Below are 13,143 nucleotides of genomic sequence, written 5' to 3'. Positions count from 1 at the left end.
CATTAGACACAGCAACTGCCCTAAGCGTTGCTCCTTAATAAGAGCAGAGTATGAAGGAGGCTAGCCCACAGGAAGAAAGGGCTCCAAGTTTCCCCACCATCCTTACGGTATGACAAAAAAAAGGGAGGGGTTCCTCTGAATTGTCTCGATCAAGCATTTTTCAAGGGTCAGTCAATAACTCCATTTTGATGGCATCTTTCTATTTAGTTAGCGTTCTTTTCATGCCTCCGGTTCCCAGAGGTAATTCACATGGGCAAAATGTGGAGCTCAGGGGTGAGATTATCACCAAGATCACTTAACACCAGACTGAAGGGTCAGCATCCAGTTGATGTATTATGCTTTCAGTTGGGCCATTTTCCAGAATCACAAGTTTTTGTTTCTAAACTTTCCTAGGGCCCAATCCAGATCCTGCTGCAATCTATGGGGGCTTTGCCATTGATTTTAATGGGACCAGACAGCATGGTTAGAATACTCTGGACTGATTTCAATCTCAGTTGCACCAGTTTTAATGTAAATGAAGTTGATACTGTTTAATAATGGCATATGTCAGAGAAGAATCAGGCCATCACTGTCATACTGATAACACAAGAGGTTATGAATTACAATACTTTTAAAAATGTCAATTGTAGTTTGTCTTTGGGAGGTGCTCAGATGCTATGGTGATGGGCACTTGTATGAAAAACTGGAAAGACAAACAGGAACACATTTCATTTAGCCTGTAAGATCTTTGATGCAGTGACTGTCATTTATTATATGTCTGTACAACGTTGCGCACAATGGGGCCCAACCTGATTGTGCTCTTTAGGCACTGTAAGTAAGCTTGGCAGAATTCAGTGTTTTTTTATAGCTTCAACAGATAATATTGTTGTGTATTTATAAGCATTTGATTTAAAATTTCACAATCATGCAAAACTATGGATGTTAAAAATAATGGTTAAAAATGCGTAACTATTTAAATGTTCACATTTGCAGGAAATTGGGGGGAGGGGTGGGAGAAGAGCCCGACAACTATTTAACGAGATTCCAAAGTTAACGCTTTCTAAACCGTTAAAACAAAATCATCATCACCACATGTCAAAATACACAGAGTAAGTATCCATAAATCACACCTGGTTTTACTATTCGTTTGCTAATCCATTTATAACAAGCTGAATTCCAAAGTTTAAATCATTGGATTCTGACTCAAAGTAGTTTTCAAGCAGCATTTTTTCTCACTTGATTTATCTGTAGATTTCTAATATTTTTTCAATGTGTGTGTGTACAGTAAAGTCAACACTTACTGCAATTTACCAATAAAAATCTAATCTAGGTCTAAATATAGGTGTCAAGTATATATACCTGCCCCTGGAAATTTCCACTACACACATCCGATGAAGTGGGTATTCACCCACGAAAGCTCATGCTCCAATACATCTGTTAGTCTATAAGGTGCCACAGGACACTCTGCTGCTTTACTACTTGCTCTTTTACTGCACCTTTCACCACTGGGTCTCAGTGTTTTGCACACAGTCATTAATTAAGTCTCACACTAACCATGAAATAATTGCAGGACACAAATGTTAATTGAATTGTGATGCCAAGTCCCCTGCTCTCAAAAACTGATCACAATGTAGAAAGGCTTTGCCAGAAAGGATCCTTTGGTGTGTTGTTTGTGTCTTTCTTAGCTGAGATTAGATGGAAATAAGGAACAAAAAGGGCCCTGTATATTAAAAGGAGAAGACAAACAAAACCCTTAATCCTGGATTAGAAAGGAAAAGTGAAAAAAAGAAAATTAAGGAAATTTATTGGTAGGGCAAAATATTGGGCTATATTTTAGGGTGAGTGAAAGAAAGCCTTAATATCTCAGTATAAACGCAGGCTAAATAAATACAGCACAAGCTGAAGAATGAAGCATTAGTGACTTTTCTCTTGATCTCAGGTGGTGCCCAGACACCATGGTAATTGCTGTATCAGAAATGCATAGCTAGATAGCTAGAAACTTCGGAAAGCTAAACTGAACTAAGGTTAGTATACAGCATCAAAGGGTCATGGATAAACTGAGCTCAAGTTAGCTTTTGGGACAATCTTTAAACAACAAAAAGAAAGCTGCTTTATAAACACATCACAGTGCTGGAACCGTTTCACTGTTGAAGCCTTTTGCTGGTCATGAGCAATGCAGCTCTAAGTGAAACAGTGGCTGTAAGGAGTTTAAATAAATGGCGAGCTGAAATAGCAGAGCGAGATCTGACTCCAATCAAATGAGTGGCTGTTCTGGCTCTGTAATACATTTTCCATCAGTATCTTTAATTTGAATCAAATGCACATCTCTTTTGCTGTTTGTGAAATGCAACCGCAGCACATGCTTAAAATGCAGGAAAATAGCAAGTGCTTTACTACATCAAATTATACATCCATCTGGCCTGGTAACTGGATCAGGAAGATACTTCTTCTGTTTCAGATGAAAGCAACTACTCTTCATCCCTAATTCACTTAGAAGCCAATACTGTTCCTAGTATCTAGCCAAGCAGCTGGTGTACATGAGAGAGCTGGATAATCTAACAAGACTTTTCCATTTCTAATACCTATGATCTCTATGGGGACAGAATTCTTCCTCCCAAGATGTGGAGTGATAGCAGAGCTTCTCCACAGAGCTGTCCTAGTAGACCTTGTTCCTGCCACATATTAGGGTTGCCAGCCCTCCCGGATTGGCCGGGGGTCTATCGGAATTGGCCTCAATCTCCCGGGGGCTAAAAGTCCAGTGGGTGGGGTGGTGCAGCAGGGCTAAGGCAGGCTCTCTACCTGCCCTGGCTCCACGCAGCTCCCAGAAGCAGACGGCATGTCCGGCTCTTAGATGCAGGGGCGGCCAGGAGGTCTCCACGCACTGCCCCCACCTCGAGCACTGACTCCGCAGCGCCCATTGGCCGGGAACCCTTCAGCCCCACCCTGGAGCCTCTTCCTCCAACCTCAACCCCCTCATCCCCAGCCCCACCCCAGAGCCTGCACCCCCAAACGGAGCCCTCATCCCCTTCCACACCCCAACTCTCTGCCCCAGCCCTGAGCTCCCTCCTGCACCCCAAACCACTCATCCCCAGCCACATCCCAGAGCCCACATCTCCAGCCGGAGCCCTCAGCCCCTCCCACACCCCAACCCCCTGCCTCAGCCCGGAACGCCCTCCCACACCCCGAACCCCTCATTTCTGGCCCCACCCTGGAGCCCGCACCCCCAGCTGGAACCCTCACCCCCTCCCGCATCCTAATCCCCTGCCCTAGCCCGCTGAAAGTGAGTGAGGGTGGGGAGCCAGCAACGGAGGGAGTGAGCAGGGGCAGGGCCTTGGAAGAGGGGCAGGCAGGGGCATGCGGGATCCCCAAATTCTATTCAGTTGCTGCACAGTGGAACCAGGCTTGTTCCACTGCAAGCAAAGCCTTCCACGCCTGAAGAAAAAGAGGCAGGATTTGGAGTTTGGCCACTTGTGCCTTTTTGTACATGGGAGAAAAAAATTCCTTCCTGACTCCCCCCCACCAGCTACACAGTTTAATACTCTGGAGCACAGGATTTGTTCATCCTTGTTACTGCCGTACCTTGTATAATTGAAAATAGTACAAACAGTCCCCAAATGAACAATTTCTGTTAAAATTACAGCCACAACATGGGTTTCCATAACCTCCAGGAACAGCAAATTTGCAGATTAGTTACAGGCTGCCTAAAGAAGTCTTTCCTTTCAGTGGCTCTGATTTCACTGCCCTTGCAGTTTTTATGTTGCAGCCTTGACCTAATACAGTTTCTCTTTGGCATATGCAGCTTACAAGACCAGCCTGTGAAATGTCTTCAGGATTTGGATATAAGGCTCTTCCTTAGCATTAGCGGTCAGTGCATGCAGTGCATTGCTATTGGTGTGCATTGTTGCCATTGACTTAGTGTATTCTCTATGAATATTTGAAAAGATAGTAGAAAGTGAATTTAAAGCTGGTTAATTCCAATGAAAAATAGCCTCTGATGCTTAATAGGCTTTTTTTCTATTTTGTTTGCCATTATCTCTCAAGACCAGTGATTCAATCCTGCAAAAGCTGCAGCTAGATCCCAATGTTTACACATGCTGCCGGTCATTACGTTTAGATGGACTCTTGCTTCTTTCCCAGTTGCCCCCCACTCCCAGATCTTTGAAATGAAAGAACAGCAAGATAAATAAGCCACAGACTATTAAAGAGCATAAACTCTTTGGTAAAATGGAAATACACCTTTCAAACAGGCCCAAATGGCTCTTTGTTTTCATGCTGATCTAGGTATCCTTCCATCCATCCCAGACCTAAGCAAGAGCTCTGTGTAAGCCTGAAAGCTTGTCTCTTTCATCAAAAGGTGGCCCAATTAAAGATATTATCTCACCCACCTGGTCTCTCTACTATCTGTCTGCGTGTCTGTTTTGTATTGCTGCACATCACTATTGTATCTGAGCCCCCTTCACATAAAACATATTGGCAATAGCAAAGTCCCTGGTGGAGTTCATGAAGTCTCTGGCTCATTTCAGGTGAAGAAAACTCTGCTTGAGGTAGTTTTTTTGTTTTTGTTTTAATTTGAACGGAGGGCGGTGCTGTGAATGGCATTCTGGTGCACTACCTTCCCCAGTGGACTGGAGCATTAGTATCAACTGCTAGGTGGATGGAAGAGAATTAAACTTCAAATCACTGCCACAGGCCCTGATCCAAAGCTTGCTCGCTTTAATAGGAGTCTTTCCATTGACTTCAACTTCTTTGGGATTGGCCAATGGTCATAAAAGAGAATTTCCATAATTACTTAACTAGCAAGAGCCAGTGGCAACTGGCCAAGTTATCAACATTCACTAGACATAATAAGGGCAATATTTTGCCACTCTTACCCATGTCCAACAATACCTTAACAATTCAAACAGTCTCAGGGAAATCAATAGGCATGAGATACTACTCAACATGAGTAAGGAGATCTGAATACTCTGACAAACAAATACAGAAGTACATAAATACCAGTGATCTAACAATAAATAAGCACTTATTTTGTAAACAGACCAGAAAATTTTAAAAAATGCACTGTTATTAAAAATATCATCATTTTGATCAGAATACAACACATCTTGTCAGAAGTTGATCAAAGTAAATTCTGGGGGGGTAGGTGATACAATTCTTATCTGCAACTTGACAGGATGTAAAAAATAATTACAAATGAAAAGGTTATTCATAATTTTTAAATGAGTTAATTAGTAAACCCAGTCAGAGTCTCTCATTACAGTAATTAATAATTGATTATACTTGAAATTAAACACAATTTTTCATCAAAATCTAATTAAATAACAGCTTTTTTGCCTGTTGATTAAATCATTGGGCCTGGCAGTGATACTCTTTGTTAAATATGTTTATGCTGTACTGAACCGATGAATTTTATTTTTAATAATTGATAGTTCCTTTAGAAATTAGCAATAATGACCCATAATTACGACAGTTCAACCTGATCAGCATTCCTGGCACCTTGCCAGCCGCACACACTGCTTGGCAGATGCCACAGGATTCATCCAAATGGGAAAAAAAAGGACCTAAGCATAACCCATGGACATAATTTTTAACCATATTAACTATTAATTAAATCAGGATTTCAAAACTGCTGGAAAGGGTTTCTGAACAGAGACCATTAAGGGGCACGTCAGCCTTCCAGACTTGTCTGTAACACAGCAAAGTATATATACATCCACAGTCATAATTAATGGACACCAAAGTTTTAAGTGAGCTATGAAGAGATACTCTGACACAGAGAGATAATGTCCAATGGAACCCTGTTCAGTGCATAAGGAGAATGCTAGATAAATGAGACAGACAGGCTCAAACGTAAGTAGCAAATGATGAAAACTGACTGTACATTCCATCAAACTGTTACTGATTTAATGCTCGTTAATTAATCATTTCTGCTCCTATTATAGCAAGCACAAAAGTGACCGAAGTATAATACGAGTCAGTAGTGGAAAAGATTCAGTCAGTAAAGCAGCACACATAAAGGGAACACGGTGAAACTGATCATTGGTGGTAACTGTAGTAATAATTATACACATATGAAATGAAAGCGAAAAATCTTTCAATCCAGGTAACGATTTGCTAGTTCTAATCGCAATATTTTACAGATCTTTAGCCTACAGGAAGTTACAGTGAAATCAAAGACAACAGCTTGTTTGTGCCACACAGAACAGGCTCTTTCACCTGTGGCTACACAACAGTTTGTATCATTGCCATTTTAAAAGAGGAGTCTAGCAGAGAACCTATATATACTAATACCAGGTTTATCAGCAAAGAAGGAAGAGAAATGAAAGGTAATACCTAGACCTTAGAAGTTGAGGAATACTATTCTCACCTTAATAGTTCAGTTGCTCCTTGCAATAAGCACTGGAAACCTTAGAAATCCAGGAAACCAATTGCAGACAAAATTCAAACAAAAATCTCATTGCACAGCTGCAACAGGACAGCAAATTTTCCAGATCTTCTGTATTTCAAAGTTAATTTATTCCACTAACCCTCAAAATGTTGAGCGAAAGCCCCTGAACTACTTCCTCAGTCTACTAAAACTCCCAGACTGTTCTCCTTATTCATGTAATTAGTTCCATTAATTTCAATAAAATTACTTGTGTAAGACAAGCAACATTTAGCTCCGAGCCAAGTGGAGATTTTGCCGGAGTAAGAACAGAGCCAACATTTCAGGATTTGGAGTCTGATTCGGCTCCCACTGACTTTGATGGGAGCACAGTCAGGACCCCAGTCTCGTTACTATGCTTTATTGTAGGAGGGCTTGTCTCATTCTAGCTGATTCCAACACTTTCTCGAGCAGAAAAGGAACAATTCAAACTCTTTACATATGGAATAGGTTCTATTAAACCTTGATGGTACTATTAAATGAAATGAGCCCCACACAGCAACACCCACCAAGGTCAATGGGCTTACATGGGTTTCAGGGCTTGTCAGACAGAGAGCTAGTGCACAGCAAGCTGGTGGGTAAATCCACAGCGCACCAGCCTGCTGCGCACTAATGATCCATGTGGACCCAGTAACTGCACATTAAAAGTTCCCTAGTGCACACTGACTTGCTGCTATTTGAGACTGGAATGTGTCAAAGCACACTAGAGAACTTTTAGTCCGTAGTTGCATGGTCCATGCAGCCAGTTAGCGCACAGCAGACTAGTGTTTTGTAGATTTACATCTCAGCTTGCCACACACTAACTCTCCATCTAGACAAGCCCCAAGAGGCCTTACTTGTTAGTTACTATGGGTGTAACCAACTTGGTCTTGCAGTTCCCAAATGTTAGCAACACTGGCGCTGAGGGTAGAGGATAAAAAGGCTGAAAAGTGGAATATGCTTACCGATAAAATAAGCAAGCAGGATCACTAGCGTGACTGAGATGATAATGGCACTCAGAGCAGCACATTTCCAGTTACAGTACTTATAGGGTTTCTTCAGACTAAAAGCAGGCCTAGAGAAGGTACTTCTGGGAAGGGGTCTAGGGGGAGGTGAGTACACAGTGCTGGACGTCAGGGGGTATCCCGGCGATGTTGTACAAAAGAGGGGAGAGGTGCCTCCGGGTTTAAACAGGAAGTGCCTGAGGGAAGAAAGACAAAGAGTAGGTGACTCTTCACGAAAATAAAAGCAGAGGCAGAATTCAAAGCTTAAGGACGGTGGCTGCTTCCGGAGTGAAGAAAGCAGCTTCACACAATGTTTTGTAAATACATGGATGCCATGAACAGAAGAGAAGAATAAAAAACAGACAAGTCACACAGAGTAAAGGAAAAAAGTCACAGTGCCAACAATACTGCAGAGAACACTTTGACAGAAAGAGATGTCTCCACAGGAAAGCTCACATTACAGTGAAATGAGAGATCCCAAGCATAGCTAGGACAGATCAGTTCACGCAAGCAGGACTGAGGGCCTGATCCTGCTCCCAGTGAAACTTTCAACTGAATTTTAATGGGAGCAAGTTGGAGGTGGGGGAGAGCATGAAAATTTATCCAAACATACTGATTGCTGCAAGAGAGCTTTGTTTTGTTTGTTTGTTTTTTGCTGTGTGGAGATGGGGACAATGGAGTCCTTTCACAGTGCCAAAATTGCCAGTGTCCCCATTTTTCCATCCCAACAATTTTGATGGCAGCCATATTTTAGCCTAGTTGTTTTATGGGAGACAGTAATGTAAGGACATTGAGCAAGTCTCACTAAAGTCAGAGGAAAGAATCCCATTGACTTCTATGGGAGTTGGGTCAAACTGTAAATGAAAATTCCAATTTTCAGGAAAAGCTCTTGAGAACTTTAAGGCACCAGAATCCCTCTATTCCTGGATTTTCTTCAGGAGTGAAGGGACAGGAAGGAGAAACAGTGGTAGCTTGGGTGGTAGGCCTGATTCTCCTCTCTCTAGGCCAGGGTAAATCAGGAGTAATTCCACCACTGTGGGATCAGAATCAGGCCCAATGCAGCTAGTATTTTTAGTCATGATTTTATGAGCTAGATCCTGAGCAGTGATAAATCAGTGTTATGCTGGTTATGCTGGTTTATGCCAATCGAGCATGTGGCCCGAGGTTTCCATCTCAAAGACACATGTAATAATAGGGACGAACTCTCAGATGCAGAAACATTGCTGCGAAGAAAAGTCATGGAACAATTTGTGCAGTATAAAGTGATGTGGATTTTCTTTCAGAACAATGTTTATACTACTTCTGGCAAACCCGTTAATTAACTGTACAAAATAATGGTTGCTAGAACATAACTCATTATTTCCACTATTCGTCTATGTTAAAACTTTAATTCTGCAGCAGCGTCTCCACTATTAATTCATTTCTTTGCTTTATTTAGCTACAGATTTATTTGGTCCTCATTGAAGAGGCATCTGCAGTGTACAAATATAACAAGCAGTATTGCAGCTGATGATGATTATTTAATTAGGAAACCACTAACACACAGCATGTCATATAGGTTTGGTACAATGTGTAATCTTCTTTGAAGCAGTTTATAACTTAAAAAGGTATATAATCAAAAGTTAAATTAAAAAAGTGATGGTTATCATCAAAATGGGATGTTAAATCAACACCAAAGGCCTGGGTTTAAAGAAATGCCCTATCATCACTGCTATCAGTGTCAAAAAGATACTTCTGTACCTTTGTAAGGCAATGAACCTGGAAAATATCAGTTTAACATTTGCAGTATTGTTCAGCCAGCCTCATAATAGTTTAAAGTTTTCACTGAAATGCAAGTAACATTAGTTCATAAAGGACTGTAAATTGCTACAGATACATCTTATTAGTGAAATGATTTTCAAAATAGCAAAGAAAGCCAATGAGATGCTATGGATCATCAGCATATTAATGAGGGTGCCATTAATATGTACAGGATGCTGTGCTCCAAGCTCAGGAACCTCATTTTTTAAAGCCATCTTAGAAGAGGCAAAAAATGGCATTGCCCTTAAAACATCACTGAAGTGACAAATGCTTTCATGCAAAGATCATAATGACTGTACAGTAAACAGAAAGACCACATAAGTGTCACATACCCATCATTGTAAGCACCGTCATGTCGGGAGGAGGTGAGAATGTCCATCTCAATGAGGTTGTCCTGCAATGTCTCTAGGAATGTCTGCTTTGCTATGTTTCTACATACATATGGAAACATGAATGAAGCCAGTGAGTCATGCATCTATGAAGTGTGATCGTATAAACCACAATGGTTATAGTGCAGTTGTGCATGGAATTAGAATGATGGACCATATATTTATATGTATAAGATATTACACATATACATATACAGCATTTAAGAATGTTCACTTCTAAGTATGCGCATACACACATATATGAACGCACACATATCCCTGTGTGCATATATATATATAAAGTCAGGGGTTTTATGTCTACGTACATTCTTTATTATTTTGCTGACAGTGCAGAAAAATATGTATGAAACGTTTTGATCTGCTGGAGTCAAAAGACTCATTCTTAATCTAGCAAAGCTGTACTCCAATAATGAGTGTGCATCAGTGTCAGTTTCTGTGCAAAGACTGAATACACTATCCAAATACCATCAATACCATGGTTCCATCTTGTGTCATCACTAAGGTTACGATTTTGTCATGGTTATTTTTAGTAAAAGTCATGGACAGGTCACGGGAAATAAACAAAAATACACGGAAGCTGTGACCTGTCTGTGACTTCTGCTGCTGCGGTTGCATGGTTTCCCTCACCACCGTGGTGGCTGAGAGCTGTGGGGTTGCCCCTCGGCCAATGGTGGTTTGGAACTGCTGGGTGACTATATTTCCCAAAGAGAAAATGGGACGCTCACCCGAGGCATCTCCCTCTCCCGTGAGAGGGTGTCACCCGTCGCTGGAACCCTGCCAGGGCCCCACTGGCTACCAGCTCCGAGTCCTACAGCCCCAGGGGCTGAAGCAGAGACTGTCAGGGAAGTCTCTGGAAATCCTTAGTCATCACATATCTCCAGCCAAGCACTTAACCAGATGGATTCTCTGTTTTGTTTAAATCCTTACTTTGCCCTTTGAATTGGGTAATTAACAACTGAATTAATCTAATCTTCTTACTTATTTTAGTGAGGCAATGTTAGTCTGATGTATAGAAGTTGAGATATCTGGGTTTTGCTCCACATGCACATTTTAAATAAACATTCTCTCAATTACTGAGCGGCAAAAACTGGACTAAGTTATCTGTAATTCTCATAATGGATTGCTGGTGGTGGATAGCTTAAACAAATGGCACCTCAGTCTGAAATACCCTGGTTTGGGTTTTGAAAAGTCTTGCCCCTTCCCAGTTTTGTTTGTACATATATGGAGATGAACCAAATCCGGAGTCATATATCCTAAACTCCTTAATACTTTTAGTTGCGGGGATTGGGAGTGACCCAGAGCTAACCACTCAACTTCAAATGTTTTATAATTACATTTGAAACTTCTGTAGCACCATCAAGGATCTCAAACCTCTTTACAAAGACTTAAGTCTCAGTTTACAGAAAGTGAGGCACAGATAGGGGAATGTGCCCAAGGTCCCACAGTCGGTCAGAGGCAGAGCTGGGAACCAGAACCAAGACCTCCTGGCCTGCAGCCCTGTGCCACAAGACCAGACACAAGAACGTCCTTCTCATCTTTTGCTAAATCAAATCCATCCCTGATTTTGCCATTCTCTATTTTCAAACATCAAAAATAAATCTGAGTCTGCATCTTGAAACTTCAGTAAATTCCCAAGCCAAGACTAAAGAAGAGAAACACATCAGCACTGTGACACTTTATCACTTATGGAGGATTAAGGGCTTACAGGATATGAGAGGCATGTGGTGAACTCTGTCACAGAAGATGTATTCAGGTAGCAGGCTATACCAAGGGAAACTTCAGTACTGCCGCATTATGCAAACCTCCCTCTATGAAGAGTCCTTAACCTTAGTTTTCATCTCTCCTTCTCGCTAATGCCAGTACTTGTTTAGTTCAAGCCCCTGCCTTTGTTGGCTATGGGCTGCACTGACAGCACAGATCTGCAGTTGATCCTAGTGACAGGAATGTGATTCATATTCATAGCTTTCAAGTACAGTGGATCAACATGCTTGAGCTGAGACACAGCACTGGAAATATCAACCCATCTCAAAGTATTTACTGCTTCCACTCGTTCCCCAAGAATGCAGGAAAAGTTGGATGTTTCATTCAATGTAATAAAGAAGCTACACCAGGGGTCGGCAACCTTTCAGAAGTGGTGTGTCGAGTTTTCATTTATTCACTCTAATTTAAGGTTTCGCGTGCCAGTAATACATATTAACGGTTTTAGAAGGGCTTTTTCTATAAGTCTCTAATATAGAACTAAACGATTGTTGTATGTAAAGTAAATAAGGTTTTTAAAATGTTTCAGAAGCTTCATTTAAAATTAAATTAAATGCAGAGCCCCCCGGACCGGTGGCCAGGATCCGGGTGAAAATCAGCCTGCGTGCCATGCCATAGGTTGCCTATCCCTGAGCTACACACTCGCACACAGAGCCTTTAATGGATAAAAGGCAAGGCACCTAACAACGCAGTAATCAGTAAAGGTTCATGAATAGTTAAAATTTGTGTAAAACTGGTGATTCCACGTATTTCAGTTGTGAACTGTCAATAAAATAGGAGAGAACACTGGGTTATGTGAGCTTCTGATGCATGTCAGGAACAGAGCGGCCACACACTGAGCTACATTGGCCATTATTATACAACCGCACTCTTCATTTACTGAGGGCCAGATTCTAGCCCCTTACTTAATCTGCGTAGGGGTTTACTCTGGGTAGATTTGCTAATTCTAGAGTAAAATCCTGACTCAACATGAGTCAAGGAGGTATAATCTGGTCCTCGGTACTTACAGCATGAAATTCTCTGGGACTAGTATTGTCCTGAAGCTACAGCTGTGCCAAACAAATGGCCATCTCAGCTGGCATTTATTTGCTCACTGCAAGGTCACATTTGCCAGAACAGAAAGGAGAGGTCAGAGAAAAAAGGGAGGAATAAAGAGCAGAGAAAGCATGGGGAGAAATTACTCACCTGTAAGGATCTCTCTGCTGAGCAAAGATGTTTTTATACAATAAATTGCTTTTAAAGCAGCAAAGGAAGGAGAAGTGGAGAAAAGAGAAGTAGAGAAAAAGGAGAGAGGAATGAGGAAAAAGAAATGAAGAAAAAGAGGGAAGGAGGAGGTGTGAGGAGGGGCTCCTCTTCCAGCAACATATGAAATTCTCATGGACGTAGTATTTGTAAGATTTAAGCACCTATACTTTGCATTTATGTTAGCTTTTGCATTAAACTCAACCTGTCCCCACCCAACCCTCCACTCTGAACATCCCTAGATAAGGTCATTCAAAAGCTGAACCCAGATCTGAATTCTGCTAATAGTCCCAATGTTATTAAAAATCAAAACCAGACACCTTCAAATTTGGGATGGGAGAGGTCTGCAATCCAGTCTTGTATACACATTTTCTAGCTTGTGCTGGTCTCTGCTTAAAAGATATAGCTTTCTCTTTACGTTTTCTCTCTGTGCTGGTGGCTAATGTGGAATTACAAAAATGGATATTCAACAGAAATACAGTTCCATTTTTGACATGAGATTATCACAATACCATATTTCTATACTTCAAAGGTCTTAATTCTTGGATTAATTTCTCTGAACTTGAACTTC

At 41.3% G+C, this 13,143-nt stretch overlaps 1 protein-coding gene across 1 annotated transcript in view; it reads right to left on the bottom strand.

Annotated features, from left to right (window-relative positions):
* Nucleotides 1-13,143, bottom strand: part of TENM4 (teneurin transmembrane protein 4) — a 766,570-nt gene that overhangs the window by 231,346 nt on the left and 522,081 nt on the right. The window contains exons 7-8 of the mRNA XM_045020846.1: nucleotides 9,516-9,614; nucleotides 7,345-7,580 (exon numbers count right to left, since the gene is read on the bottom strand). Coding sequence (XP_044876781.1) covers nucleotides 7,345-7,580; nucleotides 9,516-9,614 — 335 coding nt within the window. The remainder of the gene's footprint in view (nucleotides 1-7,344; nucleotides 7,581-9,515; nucleotides 9,615-13,143) is intronic.

This window comes from Mauremys mutica, chromosome 1 (assembly GCF_020497125.1).
Source record: "Mauremys mutica isolate MM-2020 ecotype Southern chromosome 1, ASM2049712v1, whole genome shotgun sequence".
Taxonomy (NCBI): domain Eukaryota; kingdom Metazoa; phylum Chordata; order Testudines; family Geoemydidae; genus Mauremys; species Mauremys mutica.
The sequence above is the reverse complement of the archived record's forward strand: the minus strand, read 5'-3'. Positions and strand labels throughout refer to the sequence as shown.